The 25,084-nt window shown below is 35.1% G+C and overlaps 1 protein-coding gene across 6 annotated transcripts in view; it reads left to right on the top strand.

Moving 5' to 3' along the window:
* Positions 1–25,084, top strand: part of PCDH7 (protocadherin 7) — a 447,959-nt gene that overhangs the window by 281,287 nt on the left and 141,588 nt on the right. Inside the window, exon 3 of one of the 6 annotated variants that reach the window (XM_056125604.1) lies at positions 11,320–11,346. The exons of the other annotated variants lie outside the window; for them this stretch is intronic. Coding sequence (XP_055981579.1) covers positions 11,320–11,346 — 27 coding nt within the window. The remainder of the gene's footprint in view (positions 1–11,319; positions 11,347–25,084) is intronic. 6 annotated transcript variants of the gene reach the window in all.

Genomic DNA, 25,084 nt, shown 5'->3' with positions numbered 1-25,084 from the left:
TCCCGTTACTCATCGATTTAGCACAGCAGGAAGGACGTTTGCCTTACAAGCGGCCAACATGGCCGACCCGAGTTCGATTCCTCCGTCCCTCTCGGAGAGCCCGGCAAGCTACCGAGAGCATTCAATATGCCAGACACAGTAACAACAAAGTCTCCAATGGAGATGTTACTGGGCCCGCTCGAGCAAATCGACGATCAACGGGAGGGCCTTTACCTTTACCTTTTACTCATCGATTTGCTTGAGCAGGAGCCAGTAACATCTCCATTCATCCCTGTCTTGTGCTAGTGTAGTTCAATGGCATCTGCTTGTTCTAGGAACACAAAGAGCCTCAAACCGATCCTTTAGGGTCTTGACAAAGAAGTCTGACCATCTTGTAGGTGGGCAGCCACACCATCTTTTGATATCCCGTGGAATCCAGTTGGTAATGGCTCTAGTCCAGTGGTTGTCTCCAAATCTCATTATGTGTCCAGCCCATCTGATTTTTGACGCCTTGGCAAACGAGACAGCGTCCCTGATTCTTGACCATAAATGGAGGTTGGAACTCCAGATTCTTTCTCTCATTTGAGTGAAACATGATACTCCAAGCATAGCTCTTTTGATTCCTCTTTGGGAGACCCAAATAGCATTCTCATCCTGTTTTCGTAGGGCCCAGGTCTCTGAGGTTAATGCAGGAAGAACAGTGGAATCAAAGAGATGTGCTTGGAGCCAGAGATTCTTCGTCCTCTTAGCTATTTCTTTGACACTCTTGAAGGCGTTCCAAGCCGCTCTCTTCCCCCTGTGCAACTCAGGTGCCAGGTCATTCGTCATGTTGACTTCTTGACCTAGGTACAAATAACTGTTGCATTCAGAGATGTTCATTTTGTTGAGAGCAAATGCAACGTCAGGAAAAAGACCGTTTCTCATAAACATTATCTTCGTGAGATTCAGCTGTAGTCCGACCTTTCCACACTCAAGGTTGAAGTTGGCCAGCATTTGGGCCACTTGGCTAATGTTTGGTGTTAATAGAATGATGTCATCAGTGAAGCCGAGAGGGTGTGGTTGCCTACCATCTATCTTCACTCCCATTTCTTCCCATTCCAGTTATCACATGGCGTTCTTGAGGCTGGCACTGAAGACTTTTGTGAAATGGTATCACCCTGCAGAATCTCTCTCTTGACATGGATGATCACTTCCTTATAGAATGATGAGATCCTGGTTGTGAATCCATAGTAGAGCTCACGAAAGATTTTGATGTATTGAGTTTGAATGTGCTGTTTGTCTAGGGCCTCGATGACTGCTTCAGTCTCAACAGAATCAAAGGCCTTCTTTAAATCAATGAACATTAGACAGAGTGGCATCTTGAACTCCCAGGAAACCTCAATCAGCTTGGTTATTATATGGATATGGTCGATTGTGCAGAATCCTTTGTGGAACCTGACTTGTTTGCATGGTTTTCCTTCATTTCATGTTCTGCTAATACTATTCAAGATGACTCGAGTGAACAGCTTGTAGATGACAAACAGGCAGATCAGGCAATAGTTGCCAATGTTGTGAATGTCTCCCCTCTTGTACAGTAGAACAGTCCTGCTAGTTTTCCACTGGGACAGAACCTTGTATTCAGACAGGTAGCGTGTGAAGAGTCTAGCCAGTGTATTGATGAGTACTGACGGCAGGTTCTTCAGGTGTTTGGCTCTAAATTTGTTTGGGCCAGGTGCTGTTTGCTTCTTTACCGACAAAATGGAGTGTTGGATTTCGGAAGGGAGAATGTTGGGAATGCCATATCCATCCTGCAGAATTTGGAATGTGGTCAGGTAAGTCATGGATAATCTTCTCCATTGCCACTCTGGAAAATGTGATAGTTCTATCAGAACATCAGAGGGCAGTCATCTTGATGTTGTAGTTGGAGAAGGACAGGTGGCATTACGAATGCTTTTCCCGACTTCTGCCGCATCTACTAGCACTGCTGTTCTTCTCTCTTTGATGTCTTCCTTGATCGCTTATCTGCACTTCTTTGCAAGCTCAGACATTCGTTTGCGATTGCCTGAGGCTTGTGCCAAGCAATATTGGTGAATGAGCTCAAGAGTTTTCAAAGACAGGCATCTTTTTATGGCTATCTCTTGGCATTTCTCGCACAATCATGGAGGTGCTGAACCAGTCGATAGTTTTCCTCATCAATGTGGTCATCTCCCCATGTTGCTGCAATAGTGCCAAAGAGCTCCCAGTTGGTGGTCGTTCTGGGAGTTCTCTTCTTAAACTTTGAAGCCCTTTCTCCTTGCTCCATGAAATAGAATTTTGCATGAAGGAAACGATGGTCTGATCTCATTTGGAACTTTGGGACTACAGCAACATCGGTCAGGCAAAATTGTCAATTGAATATGATTTTTCCCTAAATAATAACATATTCAGCTCCTTGGGAACAGCATAGACTATTCTTCTCTGCTTAAATCACAGATACTAACAGACACTTAATGAAATCCAAACGTGAACATTCAAAAGTCAAAGACTACAAGTCCTATTAACCTTTTCCCCATTCCTCATTTTCCTTCTTGTGAATTATTATTAATAGCATCTTTGTCTATCAAGATCAATAATTTATCTGTGAATTATTTTTCAACCACTATAATGTATCATGCCATTTGAAGGCATTATTATGCTTATTGGCAGTAGATTATTGTTGGGAAAACTATTTCATTTTGGATGCCTAGATTTATGACAGATTTTGTTACATGCGAAATGAATTTAATGCATAACACAGGAGGCTTTGAGCTATAATGAAAAAAGTCACAATTTCTGTAACATTACTTTCTCACATTGAACATTTCTGCCTTATGACCCAAGGTAGAAGTTAATATTTTATTAGAAATATAACCAAATTTAGACAATATAAAACCCATATTCTATCACTGAATAAAGTACAAGCTCCTCTTTTAAATTAATAGCATATCATCACTTTATTTATTATGATATATATTTTAATACAGCATTCAAAGATAGTGAAAGGTTCCATTTTCACCCAAATTCTTTTTTTTTAATGTAGGAGTACTGCTATTTATTCAGCCACTGATTAGCTGATTGAATTGGGCTTGGACTCCACCTTATGTTTTTTTTTTAATTTTTATAATTTTATTTATTGAATCACCATGAGAGCAGTTACAAAGCTTTTGGGTTTAAGTCTCAGTTATACAATGAAACACTCATACCTTCACCAATGCCCATTCTCCACCCCCAACAATCCAGTATGCTCCCATCCCACACCCTCCCCCTACCTGTGGGGCAGATGATTTCCACATTACTCTCTCTCTACTTTGATCACATTCAATATTTTGACACCACTATTATTTGAGATTTTACCCCAACACTTAGATCTGCTGAAAAGACAACAGTAGACAATTTGCTCTCTATTGCTGGTTATGAATAACATATTCCAAAATTTTAACACTTAAATCTGGAGGGATTTCTGCCAAAACCTGCTGAGTTCTGAGATTTGCTCCTGAGTATCTGGGATCATGGCTGTTAAGCAGCTTGATCAGGAGCCAGAAAGGCTATTCATGGATGATGACTTGGGGTCTCGTTGGGGTGGGGAGGACAGGACCGGCTACACCCCCATCTTGTGAGGCCCAAAATGTCTCGTCACTGTGGGCCCAAACCCGACTATCCAGTGGCCCTTGGAGGATGGCGGCCACTGGGCGGCCAGGGGGAACAGGCCAAGGCACAAAACCTATTCCTACCTGGGTTAGCCCAGCACTGGTAACCTACTGCAGGGATTGGACGCATTTCTGCCAAAAGCCGCTGTCACCCAAATTCTTAACCTTGCTTCTTTATGTAAAGGCTTCTGGTGCAAAAGTTGATCTGATATAAAAATACTTTGTGCTCTGTATCACTATTTTCTCTTATTTTTTAATGTTACACTCATTAATTTCCTTTCACGATAGATAAAGTTAGAATGCATGCTTTTATTATTTTCATCTTATGGGTCAGATTCGCTTTATATCTGCTTTAGTCAAAGAGGTGGAGAGGAAATTTATTCCTACCCCTTTAGGTTTTTCTAGGACTGATTGAGCTATTAAATGAATATCAGATACATAGGAGAAAGAGCAAATGTAATTGCAATCATAAAGGTTATCCACATATATGTAAATTCCAAATTCACAAAGACATAATAAGGTGTTTATTCTTATTCAAAGAATGTGAGAGATGGTCCACGAAGAGAGTACAGAGAGTGAGGGAATTATTCCTGTCATGTGTGGGATCTTGACTCAACCCCCGACCCTCCAACCTATAGCCCTGGAGAGTACCATGAACCAACAAGGTTCCCTGTTTCTGATGCCACAGACCAGTGCAACTTGAGAGCCCTCACTCCCCCTCACAAAGGAAGAATGTATTAGATACTTTGGTAATGGTTGTGCTGTGTGTACGTTTTAGAGAAACAATATAAAAAACACTGAAACTTACAACCATTGACACTCTGGTAAATTAGCACAATTTTTAAAAGCAAAGGTGAAAAGAGCAGGGCATATGATGCTGGCTTGGGACTTGATGAGAAAGGAAGTGAGTCACATGATGAGGAGACAGTGAGTCATATAATGAAGACTAGATTCACTGTATAATTAGATCTTAACTTTGCCAACGAAATAGGTTTCTCCCCAAGAAAAGAGTTTTTTTTTTTAAAAAAAAAAAACAAAACTCTGATTCTGGGTAAGGCTCTCAATTTTGATTCATGTAGGTAGTTAAGGAAGTGGTCAACATTTTTCATGGGACTGTATGACGTCAGTTGACATTGACTTGAAATTATCCACATGCAGAATAATTTGTCACGGGAATGCTTATTTGAACATCCTGGGATGCTTATCCTTCAGGACTTGTGAATTCTGTTAGAAGAGAAATGAATGGGCAGTATTTCCCAATGGAACAGGGAGATTGCTGTCACTATTAAGGTTTGACTTGATAAAGTAGAGTAAAGCTTTCTGTTCTTGTTTTATTTCTATCTTGAAATAACCTCTTCAGTTACATTTAGTAATAACCTCACCTACATTTAACTTACTGTTCTCTTTTCTACTTTCTTTCACACCTCCAGACAGAAGAAACACTTGAATTATGTTCTGATAGCAACTAGAACATTCCAGTCAGTTTCAAGAATTTACACATCTTCTGCTATTACTCATAAAGTATATTAATCATTTGATGAAAAGACATTTCAGTTTTGTAAACATTAAACAATAACTGCAATTGGAACATGTTGAATATATATAATATAATATGATATACTACAATAATTTAGCTTTGGCAGAGAATGCCTATGACATGCCTCTATGCATGTTCAATTCAAGAATCTCTTGATTATTGTTAGGAATCTTTGGTAATTGTATTTCTATTTAGATAGTCAAGTCAGAGTTATAATTGCAAAATAATTTAGATAAAAAATTCCAAACATATCGTGCATACACAAATATCTATATAATGCTTACATCCACTCTTTTTTCTCAACATAATCTATTTTTTCTAATTTATAATGTACATATGCTCGAGCAAATCGATGAACAACAGAAGGACAGTGCCACAGTGCTGTAATGTAGTTTACTTTTTAATGTGAAAAAATCATTTTAAAGTATGCATAGTATGAACCAAAAGATTTGTAGTATTCATTAGAAAATTTTAGGGGTATATGGCAATTTCTTTTAAAGGTGATATGTATGTGGCATTCTAAATTTCTTATAAACTGTTCTGTTAAATAGTTTGACTTATGTAACGTAAAAAATTGTACTTTTACTGACTGTCATCTAAAATTCTAACTTAATTTACAAGCAAGAAAGCATACATATGAGTGCTGAACCTTTGAATATGTATAAAAACATACACACATGTGTACATGCATATATGTATATACATATATATATCCAGAAGTACTTCATATTCAGAAAAAATGTATGGTTTATATTTGTACAATGATTTTTGGTTTTACTTTTCACTAAATTTATTGCAATTGTGGGAGAGGTTCCTTAACCTCTAAAATGTTTCATTCTTTAGTTTCTAAATTAATATGTCCCTGTACAAATCAAGTGGCCATAATCAGTATGCATTTCTTGTAGAATGGAAACGTAAGTGACATTTTGAAAGATTTTAATTGCATGTTTCAAAGTGCTAGTGGATATGCCATAGTGAGAATAAGATCCTGAAACTAATTAATGTGGCTTCATTTATCAAGCGCACCAGAACTGTTATAAATACTAATAATAGCACTGTTACAGTATATTTCAATTTGTCTATTGATACTGAGTGTTGTCATAGTGCCTCACACTAGTGAGTTAAAGGAAAGCCTTGTGTGGATTTAACAAAAAACAGTCCACTTTGCTCTGTAGTATATTCAAGCAACTGCCTATATTAAGAGACTCTTACACTAGTAATTTCTTCTATTACTAAAGTCTAGAGTATACATTGATAAACCAAGACAAAAGAAACAATTATGCTCATTGTTCACAGAGCCAGAGGAAAAAACATCTAATTCAAATATATCAATTAATGAAATAGTAAAACAAACATTAGATGCTTTGTTAGTGAGGGATATCAAATGAACTAATGGCTGGGATCAATATAAATATATTAGTTTTAAAATTTGCATCATAATTTACACCAAAACAGAAAAGCCTTCAAGATCGCATTCTTGGAGGAAGATCAGCGTTTGTTTGTCATTTTAAGCAAGTGAGATTCAATGTCAGTGGAGTTGGTGCCTGTCGCCACTATTGTGACAACATAAAGAAAGAAAACTGCATAGAAATTCTAGACTTTGTCTTAAAGTTTTCATTTCTTTACAGTCTTTTTATTCTTTTTTATTTATCAGATATTAAGTTTCTTGTACAAATAAAGGAGTAGGATTCATTAAGTCTTTAAAAACTAGTTTTAAAAAGGTGTTATGCTATGATCATTATAAAAGATTATTGATGGCTCAAGCCAATGATAACAAAATAAAAATGTTAGAAAATTACCAAGGAAAAAGTTACAAGCCAATGCTTAATTCCAAAAGTTATTTTTAGGCCTTGATGAATCATCTCTAAAGTTAGCCAGTTTTGTGCTTTCTATGGCAATGGCAGTTTTAAGTTAACTGAAAAGAGATATCCATTAATAATAAGGTAATCCAAGTAGAATGTGGCTAAGACATGTAAAATCCAAATAAAACGCTACTCTTGGACAGTAACAGAAATTCAGTTTTGAACAGTGCGAGTAGTTTGAAGAGGAATTCCTCTTTTAGGTAGGTAATCTTCACCCCAAGTATAGCAAATTATGTACTGAATCTGTATTTGGACTCTGGTTGAGGAAGAATTGTATGTAGATCACCTTCATCATTTAAAAGAGTTAACTTTAAGTGGATCAGTGTTTATATTTTATATACTTTATTATGAGGTAAAATAAAAATTACATGACTAGGAAACATTAATTTTGTGTTCGATGGTGACTCTTCAATGAATGAATTTAATCTCTTTTGACCTTAGACAATATGTCTTCTCCCTTATGTTCATTATTCTTATCTGAAAAACCAGGGAAATCTATAAACTTCTTAATAATATTGGGTGAGATGTTAAAGTATGTACAAAGTGTATAGAATCTATCCCAGAATAGAATTTCATCAATGCTTAGTTGATATTGTCCAACTAATTGTTAAGGAGAATATAACTTTATTCTCAAATTGTGAAATTCTCAAATTGTGAGGCTGGAGCAATAGCACAGCGGTAGGGCTTTTGCCTTGCACGCAGCCAACATGGCCGACCCGAGTTCGATTCTTCTGCCCCTCTCGGAGAGCCTGGCAAGCTACCGAGAGTATCTCGCCCGCATGGCAGAGCCTGGCAAGCTCCCCGTGACGTATTCGATATGCCAAACACAGTAACAACAAAGTCTCCAATGGAGACGTTACTGAGCCCACTCGAGAAAATCGATGATCAACGGGAGGGCCTTTACTTAACTTTACTTTACTCTCAAATTGTAAACAAAATTCCCAAATCTTGAAATTTGTGAACTGTGATTTAATCCTGACTTAAGTGAACATGATATGACCTTGATAAAGATACTGTACTTCTAGGCTGCAGTGTATTCATCTATAAAAGGAGGATTTATACTACATAATATTAAGTATTCTACAACTACATTATCATATAATTGTAGTATTTACAGTGAACCTAATTTCAAAAGAAAAATAACAGCAAAAGAGTTTTTTTACAACTGTCCTACTAGGTCTGCAAAAGAAAAAAATGTTCCAAATATTGTCTAGGAAACTTGTCATGAAAATTATAATATAGCCTTCTTAAATAAAACTTAGTGTTATATGAAAATCACCTTGAAAACACATTATGATTTCCAACTGAAATTATTAAGTAAGTTAAAATAACTACTTTTATTATTTTTCTTAATAATAAGGATATTTGAATCTATTTATAAATTCTTTAAAAGTTGAATATTTTTTTAGCTACCACTATTCATTTTTATTTAGTTGTAGGCATTTAATTGTCAGTTTCTTTTGGATAGCAGTTGATTTTTCCCTGTCTTTTAAATGACAGTGACTGATTACATTAATATTCAGATCTCTGTCCTTTCTTCCCCAAAGGTCATTTTGAGCCTCTTATACATTAATTCCTTCTATTCCTGTGAATAAAATTATTATTATTTTCTATGAACATGATTTGTAGCCATTCCTAAAGCACACAAAGATTCTGTTTCCACTTTAGATTATCAAACAATTCAATGTTTGATAAAAATTGTAGCAATTGGCAAAGCAAATTCTCTGAGAAATGTGTAGACAATCTGTATTTCTCTTGCCCACTGCCAAAAATAGACTATAATATCATTATGAAGAAATGGTTGAACAATGACAAAGATGACCTTTGTAGAATTCAATTTTTCTTATCTTAAATTTAAAATTGTTCTAATACAGCCAGAATACATGTTAAAATATCTTTGTCTTTGATACAATATTCTATTATTCATCACAATATTTCACACTCACAAAAATTCCAATTTTCCTAGATATCATATTGGCGAGTTTAACCCTTTCTTCAGTTCATTCCACAATAATTTTATGATGAACAAAGCTAATCAGTGTTGCTATTTCATTATTTTCCCAAATCTTCCTTTTTTCAAATCCAGAAAGAATAAAAAATAAAGAAAAATAGTGTTACAAAGGCAACAACATCCCCGAATTATTTCATTAATTGTGAGCACAATATTCACCATTTTTGCCCATTTACCTTACTTGAATATCATATAATAACCAGAGATCACCTGAAAGAGAAGCAACAAGTTGTATCTAGTTTGCTTCTAATTTCTACTTGAAAATCATTTTCTTTTTCTGTTTTCTTATCTCTAGTGAGTCTTTCTGTAAGGACACCAAGATAGAGTCTCAAAAATTTATAAGGATGTCAAATTAGTTCCCTGGATCTCATTTGGTAACTATATTTTTTCATGTTATATTGAATAACTTTAAATCCATGAAAAGTTGACAGTTTATTGTTCATAAAAATAGCAGTATTATTTTTCTTTAAATATATATACATACACAAAATATACTTGAATGTATTTCTAATTTTTAAGAAGTATCTCACAGGCATTATCTCATTAGTATAGGGATATATTTTAATTATTATTTTAGATGTGAAAAAAGAAAATCAAATATCAGTAAATTATTATATACTAATAATCTTGAAACAATTTCTCATATCAGAGCAATTTAGGTGTGTTTGCAAGGGAGGAAAGGATAAAATTATTTACATCTACACTAGGAAATAATTCATTGCTAAGGAGGCCATTTTATGGCTCTTGGTGGTCATTCACACAGTCATTATTGGAATAATACCAAACTAAGTAGAAAATTAGATCCTTATAAGTCCGGATTTATAGTTATAGAAACATGTTATCTCCTGGAAAGTACATAAACATGAACTGCATAAAAAACTCATTCATAAAAGTTGTGTTTTTCACAAATTGACTATATGAATTACCACATAAGAAAAGAATATTTACACATTAGTCAGGTGATAAACAGGTGAAACTTCACAATAATAGTATGCTATAAAAATAAGAAATACTGTCTTGAAAATCCAATTACTTTAGCATATTTATATGCATTAATGTTTGAAAGACACCATCTTTCCTTACATGGTGAAATATTGAGAGCAATTAGACTCAGAATAGTTTAGTACCAGAAAGATGATGTAGTTAAGTACAGAGATAAAGAGAACTATCACTTACATACTCTGAGATAAAAATAGTTGATACACTACAATCTGACTTGAACAGAATTTTCATAATATTAGAAAAACCAACATTTTCCATATGCACTGTCATATTCCATTCTTTTTCTAGTTTCCATATTTCATTAGCATTTATTACATGGGCCTTGGGATTTTTGAAAATGCAATAGAAGTATATTCAATTTCTATCTTTGTGAAGTTTTTGCCATTTAATTTGCTATCAAGGCCGGCTTAGTTTGAATAAGACACTAAATTAATCTAAATCCCACCACTTTTACATTTGATTTGAAATATTTTTTACTTTGATGCTGCCACAAGACAAATTGAAGTTTACCACATAAACCATTAATGCTAATTTGATTATTTCTGTATTAATACTGAGTTCTACAAAAATAGCAAGACATTGCTTTAAAATTGAACCTGGGAATGGAAGAACTCTTTCTCTGCAGGCCCACTGCAATGATGGTAGTATTAATGCATGCATTTTAATGCCTGATGGTTCTCATAGAACAATGAATGCAATATGAAAGAAAATAATTTAGAATTTTTAGAATCCCTGGCATCTTGATATTTGTGAAATTTGTATAAATAAAAAAATTCCCACTTTACTATTTAATAGTTAATTATAGATGATTAAGAGCATGGTTTCATTTTAGAAGTAAAGATGTTGATCTAATGGAGTGAAAGCGAGGTGCCTGAATTGTGAAATCAATGTTTTTTGATGGATGTGAATCAGACTTTAAAACAAATAAAAATTAATCATTTTTCAAATTCAATTGAATCATTACATAAAGTAGAGAATGGTAATGACAAAACTATCCTGTAAGTATCTGGTTGCAAATCAAGCCAAGAAAATTAAATCTAAATACTGTTGAGAAGCAAAACTTTCTATCTTTTTATAAAAAGATAATACTTGAAAAAGATATCTCAACCCAATGGAATACATGACATATAAGATATTCCAGTGTCGAGGCTGCAGTAATATCTGCCACCTGTAGTGTGCCTGCAGTGTGCATGTTGCTCGTCTGTTTATCAATGAAATGTCTGTGTGTAGTGTCTGTAATTTGCTTTATGCCTGAAAGTCTCTATGCTCATTAACCTTTTACAGGTGCTGCTCCATTCCAAGGAACTGCAGGTACTAAGACTGGGCAGTATTTATAAGAACAAGGCACAGCACAATTGTGAGGGCTCACCTTTCTTGTGCCTATCATCAGGCACTGTATGAGTGATCAATGTATTAGAGTTTGAGTACTGAACTAAGGGAGGAAAACAGAGGAGTAATTAATGACTGAATGAGAGCCATGTTTTATATTTCCAGCATATCACAAATCCTTACATCCAAACCCAAATAAAATAATATGATATACAAAGGAGAGGCAGGAGTATGAGAGGTAGAACTTATCACTAAGTTGCATCAAATCATCACAGTTTTTTCCCCCCTTCAGATGTGACTTGAAAGTGTTTAAAATGCATACATATTATTGCATTAAAAATACTCTTAAGACAGAGCAGTAGTATAGCTGGCAGGACTCTCTCCTTGCACATGGCTAACTCAGAATCAGTCCTTGGCATGGGCACTCCATATGGCCCCCAGAGGCAGAAGTGATAACCAGAAAGGAGCAAAAACAGGAGAATTCTTAACAATACAAGTTATAAATGTCAATACACATTTAGTAAAGTTTTATTCAGTAGATATAAAATACATGAGCAAACCACTTATAAAATCCAATGGCCTTACTAGAGTTGACATATAATAAGTGTGATTATAAAAAGCATTAACGTTATTAAAATAATTATGCCACCGATTATAGTTTTTATCATTGAAACCACTTTCGAGGAATAAAAAAATGGGACAATGCATAATGTGAACCTCATTTTGCTAAATGGGTTCCAGATCTAAATTATCATCTTGCTCACCCTCCTGCTTTAAAAATGAAAACTCGTAAGTCACTTATGGAAATTGTTAAGTGTAATAACCACATTCACTTTTTATGATGGTCTAAAATAATTAGGTAAAATGATTTACATGTGTAATGAAGAAAATTGGGAATGGGTAAAGAAAGAAGGCACCTTATTTGCCTCACTCTGAAACAGAGATTTTATAGATATAAGCACTCATTTCTTTGCTCATTGCTTCTTCTTTTTGTTTCACTCTCTTTCCTTCTATTTAGAAGTTGTGCTTTTCTAAAGGTGTTCTAAAATACTTCGTCTTCCAACACAGTGAAAAAGCACAGGTCTATACTGCAAGGTTGTGTCTTAAAGTTCTATGTCCCCATATATAATGTTAACTGTTAGCCCTTCTCAATCTGAAGTCTTAATGTCAGTTCCTGTTTTGCCAGCATTTGTGATCATTTGAATAAGCAACTTGTCTACTGAATCCTGTTAAAGTGAATCTGAAAATGACAGATTCATCTTCCAAAGGGCAAGATAGGAAAGTGGCGTGGAGTGGGCAGGGGTGTGGGAGAGGACAGACTGTAGTGAGGCTAAATTAGCCTTGATGAACATATCGTTTGGTCATTGTTGGTTTAGACCAACAACTTAAAAAAATGTTGATTTGTAAACAAACAAAAAGGAATTAAGTTTCTTTTTGTATTTTAATAGCCACATTTTGTTAGTTACTTGGTAATTCAGATTTAGCTACTCATGTTCTCATTTGACTTAAAAAAATGCAAGGATGGATGTTTTCACTTCAGCCTTTGAAATAAATCTCAAACATAACCCACAATATAAAAACCATTTCATTTGGAAATTCAGCATTCTCTTTGTCATTCCAGCTGACTTATTTTGTCTTTTATGATTTTAATGTCTTCCTTCATTAAGTATGGTTAAACTATCTCCTGTAAAATAGTTTACTTTTTCTTTTCTTTTTTGGTCACACCCAGCAATGCTCAGGGCTTACTCCTGGTTCTGCACTCAGGAGTTAACTCCTGGCAGTGCTTGGAGGACCATATGGGATGCCGAGCATTGAACATGGGTTGGCCATGTGCAAGGCAAATGCCCTCCCTACTGTACTATCTATCTGGCCCTGAGTTTTACTTTTTTGTGAATTTCCTTGTATGATAGTGAAGCCATAATTTGAATTTTATCTCTCTAGATATCAGTCATCTATTTGCGTCTCTCCATTGCAAGGGAAATCTATGCGTTGATCTTCAGGACTTTTCGTTCATAGAGTATAATACTTTATTAATTGCAAAGAGATGTTGTTTCTCTATAACATTAGAAACTTTAAAAGCAGTCATATATCTGTGCATCATATACGTTATCTTGAGTTTTACTGCAGTGTTACAAGAAAAGCAACTTAAAGTTAGTGTGTGGGGGAAAAACTTGTAGAAGTTTTACTTTTTATGGTTAAAAAATACATAAAGTTTTTGAAGACATCTTCAACTGAAAGTTTTGCTGAATACTAATCATCCTCAGAATTATTTTAAGTTACCAAATGTCTAGAAGAAGGTAATTGTGTGAGGGGGGTGTTTTTCAGAGTCAAAGTTCAAACATCCCCAAAGTGCCTTAGATTTGAAACACAAAAAGAAAAAGAATGCAAGGTTGATAACTCTTTAGGGAGAATATTTATTTGGGGATTGGAAAACAAAACTGTAATTCTTATTTTTATTTTAAAGGATTAAGGATTAATAGTTATTTAAAGTATTTAAAGTAATGATAGATACATGGACTCTATATAGAAAAATAAGCTTAATGGTATTTGAGAGGAAAGAGTCTACTATCTTCTAAGGTTAAAATAAAAACCCCACTTTATGTTTTAAAAAATTAAAAATCAATTTCATTAATTATCAGTTCTAATCATCTCTGGCTGTTTTTAATTAGATGTCTGTTTAAAAACTGTAGCACTATAACACTGTCCTCCCATTGTTCATCAATTTGTTCGAGTGGGCACCAGTAGTGTCTCCATTGTGAGACTTGTTGTTACTGTGTTTGGCACATCAAATTCACCACGGGAGCTTGCCAGATTCTGCTGTGCTGGCAGGATACTCTCAGTAGCTTTTGGGGCTCTCCAAGAGGGGTGGAGGAATTGAACCCAGGTTGGCCGTGTGCAAGGCAAATGCCCTACCCGCTGTACTATTAAAGTAAGTAAAGGCCCTCCCGCTGATCGTCGATTTGCTCGAGCGGGCCCAGTAACGTCTCCATTGGAGACTTGGTTGTTACTGTGTCTGGCATATCGAATACTCTTGGTAGCTTGCCAGGCTCTCCGAGAGGGGCGGAGGAATTGAACTTGGGTCGGCCATGTTGGCCGCTTGTAAGGCGAACGCCCTACCGCTGTGCTATCGCTCCAGCCCCATGCTATTAAAAAAAAGCTTAAAAACTAGTGAAGAATAAATTAAAGCATGGAGAAATAGTACAGTGAGTATGGCACTTGCCTCATATGTGCTGGACCTAGAACTGGATATTTTGCCCTTATATAAACTATCCTAAATTATAAAAACTAAAAAGACATAGATTTTAACTTGCAACTATGTAAAAAATGCTTTGATATTTCTGTTTTCACATATGATATTACAGATATTTTAGCTCCAGGTTTCTGATGCCTAGGAGCTTTGTGGCAGCTGTCTGCAAGCAGCGATTCAGTCATTAGAAAGAAGCAAATTTATTTTATCTTAGTTTATTTTTCTCCTACAAATTGTGATTTCTGGCTTTGAAGAATGAAAAACAGAGTTAGTAAACAATAATTCAAGTTGGATAGATAAATGATACAAAACAGGTATGAAATTCAAAGGTCAGCTTTCCAACATATTGACCTAAATGAAAAATATGGAGGTTTGATAAATATCTACTGTGTTATTTCAAAATAATTCATAGGTTGAGGTGCTCTGGGTAGCATTTAAATATTTGCATTTATTTTTGGATTATTTGTGCAGTAACAGTGAAAGTCAAAGCACGTTTGCATTTTATAAATGTATAATGTGTGAAGAAATCACTATTCACTATTAAAAATAAGTATCACATTAAATCTACTTTTAAAGTCATATAGATATTTAATACATTCGAAATCATGAACTAAGAGAATCAAATACACACACACACACACACACATACACATATATAATACTTCCCAGTACAACCATTAGTTGTAACAATTGTGGAATTGATGCTGAAAGTCCAAATTTAATAGCACTATAAATATATTGGACACTCATATTTAGAAGAGAGTACAAATAAAAAGACAAAATAGCTCAAGAAACTCACTTAATTACATATTTATAGAACAACAATTTAGATTAATTGGTTTAAATAAAACCTCTTATTAGAATTAGTGTCACTCATTTCCTTTTACTTTCTAAACAAAGACATGAAGACATTTAAAATATGTTTAGTAGATCTTGTATATGATTTGCATTAGATTTCTATTGATCATCATTCAATTTTTTCTTTAAGCAAAAAAGTCTGTACTTCAAAGGCAAACTATGCAAGTGCATATCCGCTTAGGTTCATTTTCTTTTGCAACTTTAATGATTTTTTTCTATAAACTTAGTGCCTTAAAATGATACGCATTTATTATTTTAATTATGGCAGCCAGAAGTGCAAAGTGAATTTCACAAGGTAAAAATCAAAAATTGCAGTAGTGATGGGTCTCATTCTCCTAACCCTGAAAGAGCCTTTAATATGGCACTTTTTAAAAAGTCTCAGGGCTAGGATGAAGGAGACGTTACTGGGGCCTGCTCAAGGCAATCAATGAACAACAGGATGGTCGTAATCGTGATCGCAGTAGTGTTGCATTCCTTTTCTGGCTCCTAGGTAGAATCTCTTCTATTAGCTTTTCCAGTTTCTAGCCCTACTCACAAACATTCTACTAGTATGGGCCCCATTCCTTCATTTTCAAAGTAATGTTGATGTAGATAGTTCTAGAGTTGTCATTTCTCTGCTCCTCTATTCTTCTTCCTTTCACTGTTAAGGATTATGAGTATGTCGTGTTTATTTGGATGCCATAGGCAAATATCCCATGTCAAGGTTTTGGAAACTTCATATAATCCTCCTTTTGGGAAATAACTTAAAATTATCTGAAACTAGGTTTTGGGCACTTTTTTAGCCACTAGTTTGCCCAACATGCATATATATATTTAGCCTCTTATATAGAAATATAAAATTCTATTCATCATTTATCAATAATTCATTTCATTATTCTCATTTTTGGAAAAAAAATGTGTCAGTTCTTCAGGCTTCTTTCCTTCTCAGTACAGGTTTTTCTTACCATCTATAAGCTTCCATTTAAATGACTTCTAAAGCTTTGAGTGATTTTCATTCCTCTGAAGTAGTCATAGCCAGAGAGCTAAGCCTGAGTTATAAAGACTCCAAGTTTTTCATTTTAATTTGGGGGTTCTAATTAATAAAAATCCCGGAACACAGAATTACATTTTATCTTCTGCCAGAAGATAAGTAACTGACCCAACAGCCATATGATAGAGGGAGGAATTTGAATGCTCATGTGTCAGCACCTTTTCTAAAAAGGACAGATTGAGTAGAACTTTCTTGATAAGAAAGAGGCCACGGAACAAAGACAAATCAAAGAAAAAAAAAACTTAAGAGGGGCTCTTAGCACAATACACCTGTTCAGCCCTTTTGAGATTTATATTGGGATGTGCTACTTTTTGTTTAAAAGTGGGTTCTCCAACATTCTAGAAACACAGCAAAGGTCTGTCAATTTATATCATCTTTTGGGACTGAACTTGAGAAAAAAGATGAGTCTTATAGTAAAAATATAGTTGATTAGAATCCATTTCCAAAATTGAATTTGGATAATATTAGAGGATAACAAAGGTGAACTATAAGACAATTGATAAGAGTATTGATGGTTAGGAGGCAGGAACTGACTGCTGCACTAGGGTTTTGAGTGAATCCATATTTTAAAATATTAATCCCTGAATTTCAATGTTTAGCTACTTTTCTTCTCATGAATCATGAATATCAATTAAGTAGATTCACCAAACTCATCTATTTGACAAAGCTACATTGACTATTTAAAGTCCATAAAAGTTTAACAATACAAATCAGTGAAATCTAAACATGGTTGTTTAAACACAAACTGATTTTTTTCCTTTCTGTTTCATTCATACCATTGCAATTTACAATAGTTTTATTTCTGAAAAAAAAACCCATAATATTACTTTATTACTGAAAGCTTGGTATTTTTTCCATGTAGGTAATTTAAAAAAAAAATTCTACTTTATTGAATCACCATGAGATAGAGCATTTCAAAGATATTCATTATTGCATTTCCGTCATACAATGTTACAACACCCATCCTTCCACCGGTGTAATTTCCCAGCACCAGTGTCCCCAGTTTCCTCCCCACCTACCCCAAATTACCCCCACCCCAGCCTGTCACTATAGCAGACACCTCTCTCTCTCTCTCTCTCTCTCTCTCTCTTTCTCTCTCTTTCTCTCTCATTTTAGGCGTTGTGGTTTGCAATACAGATGCTGAAACGTTATCATGTATACCATATGCAGGTATTTCTAATTGAAAAACTTATCAGTTAAAAGGAAATATACTAAAATTCATTGAGAAAAGCAAAGTAATTTAAAAACATGCTTTATGCCAGTTTTTTATTGATTTTTCTCACTACTTAAAATGATATAAACAACATTAATAATAAATTGTGATAATATAAAATACTTTTATTTTAAATTTAATTTAAAAATGTCGATATTGGTGGATGATGATCTTTGTTATGTTAAAATGCACTTAGTAGAGGTGTTTCATTTTTTAAAAAAGGTTTTGCATTAGACTGTGAATTTTATATACTCATGTAATGGATACAATTCTTAAAATTGAGTACAGACAGGCCAATGTTTGAGGATTAATCCAGGCAAAATTCTTTATATTTTTAAAGAGAGTGACTTAAATTATACAAAAATAACTCTTTTCATTTAGATATTTGTATCTCAGAGACACATGCCTACACAAGTTGTTTTTCTAAACTTATGCAGATAATGTTGAACTTTTTCCTTAGTATAGTTCTACATTAACATAGCGTGTTGGAGGTGATAATATATGCTGAATGATATATTTGTAATCAAGGCACTTTAAAAGAACACTTAATAGGAGAAGTCAGGAGGCCAAACATATTATCTGAGTTTTCTCATTTGTATTGTGGCATGGGAAATAGATGTAATTATAAAGTTCCTGAATATTTTTAAATTTTCTTCATGCCATAGGGATTTGACAGACACAAATAAACTTCTAAGGGGACCAAACGTTATAAACAGATAATTAAATGAAGAAATCTATTTGAGCTACTTCTAAGTTCAATAGAACATCAAAACAGGGATTTATAAATTTTGCCGAGGGAAGCTGAGCTTACCCCACAAAGAATATCACTTGGAAAGTTAAATGGAAATTTTTAATATTGAAAATGGTGTCTGTTTGTTTGTACTTGAGCCACACCTGGCTGTGCTCAGAGCTTATTTCTGACTCTGTTCTCAGAGAACACTCCTGGAGGACTCAGGGGACCATCTTAGGTACCTGGGCTAAACCCAGGTCAGCCGGAGCAATAGCATAGCGGGTAGGGCATTTGCCTTGCACTCGGCTGACCTGAGTTCGATTTCTCTGCCCCTCTCGGAGAGCCCAGTAAGCTAACAAGAGTATTCCACCTGCAGGGCAGAGCCTGGCAAGCTACACCTGATGTTTTCCATATGGCAAAAAAAAGTAACAAGTCTCACAATGGAGACTTTACTGGTGCTGGCACAAGAAAATCTATAAACAATGGGAGGACAGTGCTACAGTGTAACTAACTATTGTACTATTGTGAAATAATTGTAAGAGTTTTATGCAAGGAAAATAGTTTGGGAAGACAGAAGATCATTGTAATAGAAAATTTAAAGGGAGGTAACACGTTTTACCTTTGGACATAAACATTGAAGTTTCAAATGCTATTGATTCATTGGGTAACTGTCAGATTTGAATACTTAACTTATCAAAATTGCACAAAATAGATGGGAATTAAGTGCAGAAGTGGTAATATTGTCTTTTTGTTGTTGTTGTCTGGACAAAATAAGAGTGCATGATACAATAGTTGGGGAAAGCAGGGCAAAGATCGTTCTTCTCAAAATGTGATCCTTGAAACAGAAGTACCAATACCACTTGGCAGATTATCAAAAATACTCTTTTATCTGGGTTAACATAACCTACTGAATCAAATATTCTGAGATAGAGCCCATAATCCACTTTAAACTTAATTGAGAAAAATTGAGAAAAAGTAAAACAAACTGAAGTGAGGTATACATCTTTGATTTTGAAATCCAATGTTTAACATTTTATTGAGTTTAAATCCATGCATATACTTACGATGCTACCATTGCAATAAAGATACCAAACATCTCTATTCTACAGCAGCCTAGATTTTAACAATTCTTCTGGGGAATCTCAAGCACACTAATATTTGTATATAACTGCCTTTAGAATTCTATTTTCTGAATAAAACCCCTAAAATAGAGGCACTGATTACAGTTGGTGATAAAGTACAGAGAGGAATCAAGAGGCATTAACAATTCTATTGCAGGCTACTGAGTGAAGAATGGTGTCACCAAGTAAGTTAGGATGTATCAGACAATCTAAAATAAGTCAAACATGACTTTTTTGACACTATTTAATTGGCAATGAAGTTTCAATATAAACAAAGTAAAAAATCTGGGAATCTCAGGAATTAAGTCTTGATTAGAGCCATGTTTGGTTGCTTCATACTGGATAATCCATTTAAAATTTATTTGTATAGTTTCTACACACACACACACACACACACACACATATACACACGTGAGAAGAAGCCTGGAGAAAAGTTGAATTTATCAGAATATGTGTTGTGGAAAAAAGAGCCTTACATATAAGGTCAGAAATCCTTAACTATGGCCATAATCTATAGCAATAATATACACATTATAGATATTATATATATATGTGTGTGTGTGTGTGTGTGTGTGTGTGTGTGTTTCTTTGGAAAAAGTTCTAGTTTTTTTTATGATTTAAATAAACTCCCCCTCCCAATTATCTCCACTTCTTAAAATTGGGAAAATGGGAATATTCTCAGTCTTTCATAACTACTGTTAAAAATAATAATGTCGGTAAAAACATAGCAGTCACTGGAAATAGGTAACATTCCATAAACAGTAGATTCATGTATTTTTTTCTAAACTGCTTGCTGATTAAACCACATTTTCTTTGTATCACCCATTTTTTGTCAAGAATTAGAACATTTGGGGAGTGGTAGATGATGGATGAGATAGAGAAATACTTCCAGGTTGAATTCAAATATGAATAGAAAAATCAACACCAGGTAGTTACCTGAAATTGTATTTGAACAATGGATTTATAATTTAACCCTATGTATACAGTTTCTTAGAAAAAAAAATTGAGCAACATATATGAAAATGCATACCAAAGAAATGAAAAAAATAGAAAAGGAAAGGACTGGCATTCTTTTATAGAGACAAGGGACCAAAAGATATATTACATTTCAAATATAAAATAGCATTGCAGTATAATAGTTTGCTATCAGCTACACCAATTAATGCAGATGATGCTAATTAAAAGTAAATTTAGAGAGTGATTAGGGTCCCTCACCATTGTTAGGAAGAATTGATTCTTCTATAGATCTAATATGTTAAAGTAAGAAGTTAATGATATATTGATGTATTTTAAAGCACCTAATTTAGATTATAATTCTAAGGAAAACATTTGTGCTAATATTGAATATTAAATGACAAATGTCTTCTCTTGCAAAAGGAATAGCACCATTTGTGTAACCCTAGAGCAGCACACATGTTGATGTTCCAAATAAATTTTTGCATATGACTATTTCATCTCAATTTTAGTCTTGTAAAAACCAATAATATAAGAGTTCTATTGCACATGTGCTCATTTATATTGCAATATACAGCTGTGTGTGGCATAATAACTTTATTGAACAAAATTATGTGCTATAGAACTTGCTGAAAACATTTCATGGTCCCATCTGGACAAACTATGCAATTGAGAAGGCTGAAGTGGGCAAAGACTTGATAGAATTAATGAAAGCAGCAATAGGATTTCATGCTGTTAATTTTAACACTTAGAAAATAAGGTCAGTGGGTGCAATAACAAGAAGGATGAATTTTAAACATTAAAACTAGGTCCAAAAGGTACCCTCACTATATGATCAAATATAGACAAACATCCGTTTCTGTCAAACATACTGGTCTTCATATATATTTTTAATATAGTTTGAATGCATCATGTTAAACTGAGCACACAATTTTTTATTATACTTTTACAATACAGACAAATATATCTGTGAACCTGGAAAATTATTTTCTGGATGCTTAAATTTGGCTAACAACATATAAGAATTATACTATTTGCTTGCTATATATATATATATAAAAAACAAAAGACTAAAATAGGTTTATAAAAAGAGGGAAATACTAAAATGGCAGAATTCAACCATTATTTGCTATTTTGAACTGTCTTTCCTTAATCTATTTCTTTTCAATTTTTTTATTTTTTTACTTTTATCATTTTCCCCAACAAATATCTCACACAAATAAAGAAAGAAAAACAAAAAGATATATAAATGGCTCAATATTCAACTACATAAAATATAATAAAATTATTTATAACAAGAAAATAATCTACTACAAAAATGTGTTTCTAATATTAGTAAACAGTAACAAAATAAAATATCATTATTATTAGCGTTTATGTTCACCATTCTTTCATTGTAATAATTTATTTTTTGTATTATTTGATTTATGTATACAAATAGCCACATGTGGTTACACCAGTATCATGAGCAGTAGGAGCATGGAAAATAATAAGCTATAGGTAAAAACATGTGTCTAATATTGATTTAAGTCCACTATAAGCCATTATTTTCAAGGACACATGAGCTAGATACTACACAACCTATATAACAATAAAATCTGTTGGTTAAAAACAGAAGTTTATGAAAATTTCCATAGCTGACCTCATATTTCTCATTAAATATTAGATTATTCAAGGCTAGGTTATATTTTATTTATCTGTTTTCTGTTTTTATTTATTTATTTTTAAATTTATTATTTATTTTCCTGGGGGGTCACATATAATGCTATTCATGGAGTACTGTTGACTCACTGCCAAAGGTTGCTCTTCACAGTGCTCAAGGGATCAAATTAGAGCCTCCAATGTTTAGATCTTATGGCTTAGCAACTTGAATTAACTTCTGGACCTTTTAGAATAATAGGAAAATATTGTGTATTTGTAGGTACAAGCATTGACATTTTGAAGACTATAAGTTGGTTTAAAAATCAGTTTGTTCCAAAATAAATCATTTACCATGTGCTTATACATATATAATTAAGAAGATTAATAAGGGTATATTGTATATATAATCATTCAATCAATGTACAATTATACTCATTTATATAAGGAGTGCAGTCTCTGCCCCCGCGCTTCGGTGTTCCTTCCCGGAGTCCCTTGGAGGGGAGCGGGTTGAGCTTTCCTCCCCACCCCGGCCAGGGCTACGGCAGCTGGAGACCTCCAGGACCAGCCACCACCATGCTGAGACCACTCTCCGCACACCTGAAGGTACTGGCAGAGGGACAAAGCCACGCGGGTTCCGGGGCCGAGACCTCCAAGCCTACTCGAATTGGAGTCGAGCATCTTCCACCCAGATCCTCCAAATTCCAGTAGGCGGGGGTCACACCCACCACCTGGCCCCCTGGCGCCGTGTAATCCCATCAGCGGCCAAGACTCAGAGACTATAAAATCCAGATCCCGGACGAGAGCAGTGCAGTCTCTGCCCCCGCGCTTCGGTGTTCCTTCCCGGAGTCCCTTGGAGGGGAGCGGGTTGAGCTATCCTCCCCGCCCCGGCCAGGGCTACGGCAGCTGGAGACCTCCAGGACCAGCCACCACCATGCTGAGACCACTCTCCGCACACCTGAAGGTACTGGCAGAGGGACAAAGCCACGCGGGTTCCGGGGCCGAGACCTCCAAGCCTACTCGAATTGGAGTCGAGCATCTTCCACCCAGATCCTCCAAATTCCAGTAGGCGGGGGTCACACCCACCACCTGGCCCCCTGGCGCCGTGTAATCCCATCAGCGGCCAAGACTCAGAGACTATAAAATTCAGATCCCGGAACCGTGCGGCCGCATTTGCGGCCGCGCGACATCTTATTATCTCATTCCTACTTTGGACAAACTTGCAGGCTGTCGAATGTAGCCTGCCCACAGGGCAGAGTCTGGCAAACTCCCCGTGGCCTACCAAATATGCCAAATACCAGTAACAATGATGGGTCTCATTCTCCTAAAGAGCCCTGAATATAATCTCAGGGCTAGGATGAAAGAGACGTTACTGGGGCCTGCTCGAGGCAATCGACGATTAACAGGATGATGAAATGAAATGAAATGAAAAATATAAGGAGTGCTTTCACTGAATCAGACCTTAAAGTTTGATAATTATATGATGTTTTAATGGGAATAGCATTATACTTGATATGTTTGAGCACTATTTTCTATATAGTTTGGATATATAAAGTACATATTTTCAAACATATATGTATTTACAAACTTCTAATTAATAAAACACAGTTCACACATACATGTACCAGCACAGAATTACGTTTTAGAAGGCGTTTAAAAGTACCTGCCATTATGTCATAAAGACAGGCCTGAGAGAAAATGCAGTGGATTCAGGCACTTACTTTGTACTAATCAACATAGCTCAATTCCTGGCACTGCTTATGGTTTCCTGAACACCTCCAGAAGTGATTCATGAGCTGAGTGATGACTAAGCCTCAAGCAAAACCTAAATAGGTAAATAAGTAAAGTTTTAAAAAATCACCAAAAAAGAGTCAAAATTTGCTTGAAAAAGAATGTCTTTTCAGCAGTATCTTTTGTCTTTCTTTTGTTCTTAATTTGGTAAAAGATCAAGAGCAAGCAGGGAAATCATGTAATATGGTCGAGCTTGGTATTCAGGACAGAAATATTTAGCTCTACTTGTAAGACCATCATAGTAATTCCTTTTTTCCTTCCCTTCCCTCTTTTCCCTCCCTTCCTCTCTCCTCCCCTCCCCTCCCCTCTCCTCCCCTCCCTTCCCCTCCCCTGCTCTTTTCTCCCCTCCCCTCCCTTCTCCTCCTTTTTCTTCCCTTCCCTTCCTGTCCTCTCTCCTCCCTTCCCTTTCCTCCCCTCCTTTCCCCTTCCCTCCCTATCTTTCTCCTCCCTTTCCCTTTCCTTCTTTCCGTTCTCTTCCCCCCACCTTTTTTTTTTGGTGTGGGGGCAGCTCCTGAGACCTGGGATCACTCCTAGTTCATGGGGATATTTAGCTTACAGGAGCCAACAGTTCAGTGTTCATGCCCAGCAATCTCATGCTCAGACCTACTGTGCTAGAGGCCTCTAGAGCTACACTAGCGGTAATTGGTGGTCCCACAGAGCTTAGTATTGAGCACTGAGCTATTTCCCTGGTCGAGTAATTTATTTTTAACAGATATATTATTAGAGTCTAAAGAACTAATTTACACAACAAATGAAAATAAGTATCACTCAAACTCTACCATTATAACTTCTGAAAAAAAAAAAAGATCAAGTATGCTTAGCCAATAGAGAATAAAGCTTCTTTTATTGTATAGAATAAGCTACTTTGTTATTTAAAAGAAGTATAGAAAACCACCCCTTCTCAACCTTATAGATTTTTTCCTAGAGATGTGTATCAGATAAGCAAATAACCAGCATACTTATAAACTCACAAATGTGAAAGTATTAACTGTAGAAGAAGAAATAGTGATATTTATTTAATATACACAGGAAAAGAGAACAAGCATTATTTGGGTAAATACTTCATTTGAGGATTGGGGCATAGCTTCTCAAGAGCTTAAAAAGATAAATATTCTGTGACCAGACACATCACTACTAG

Source organism: Sorex fumeus, unplaced genomic scaffold (assembly GCF_029834395.1).
Source record: "Sorex fumeus unplaced genomic scaffold, SorFum_2.1 ptg000055l, whole genome shotgun sequence".
NCBI lineage: Eukaryota > Metazoa > Chordata > Mammalia > Eulipotyphla > Soricidae > Sorex > Sorex fumeus.
This window is presented reverse-complemented; position numbering and strand designations above follow the sequence as displayed.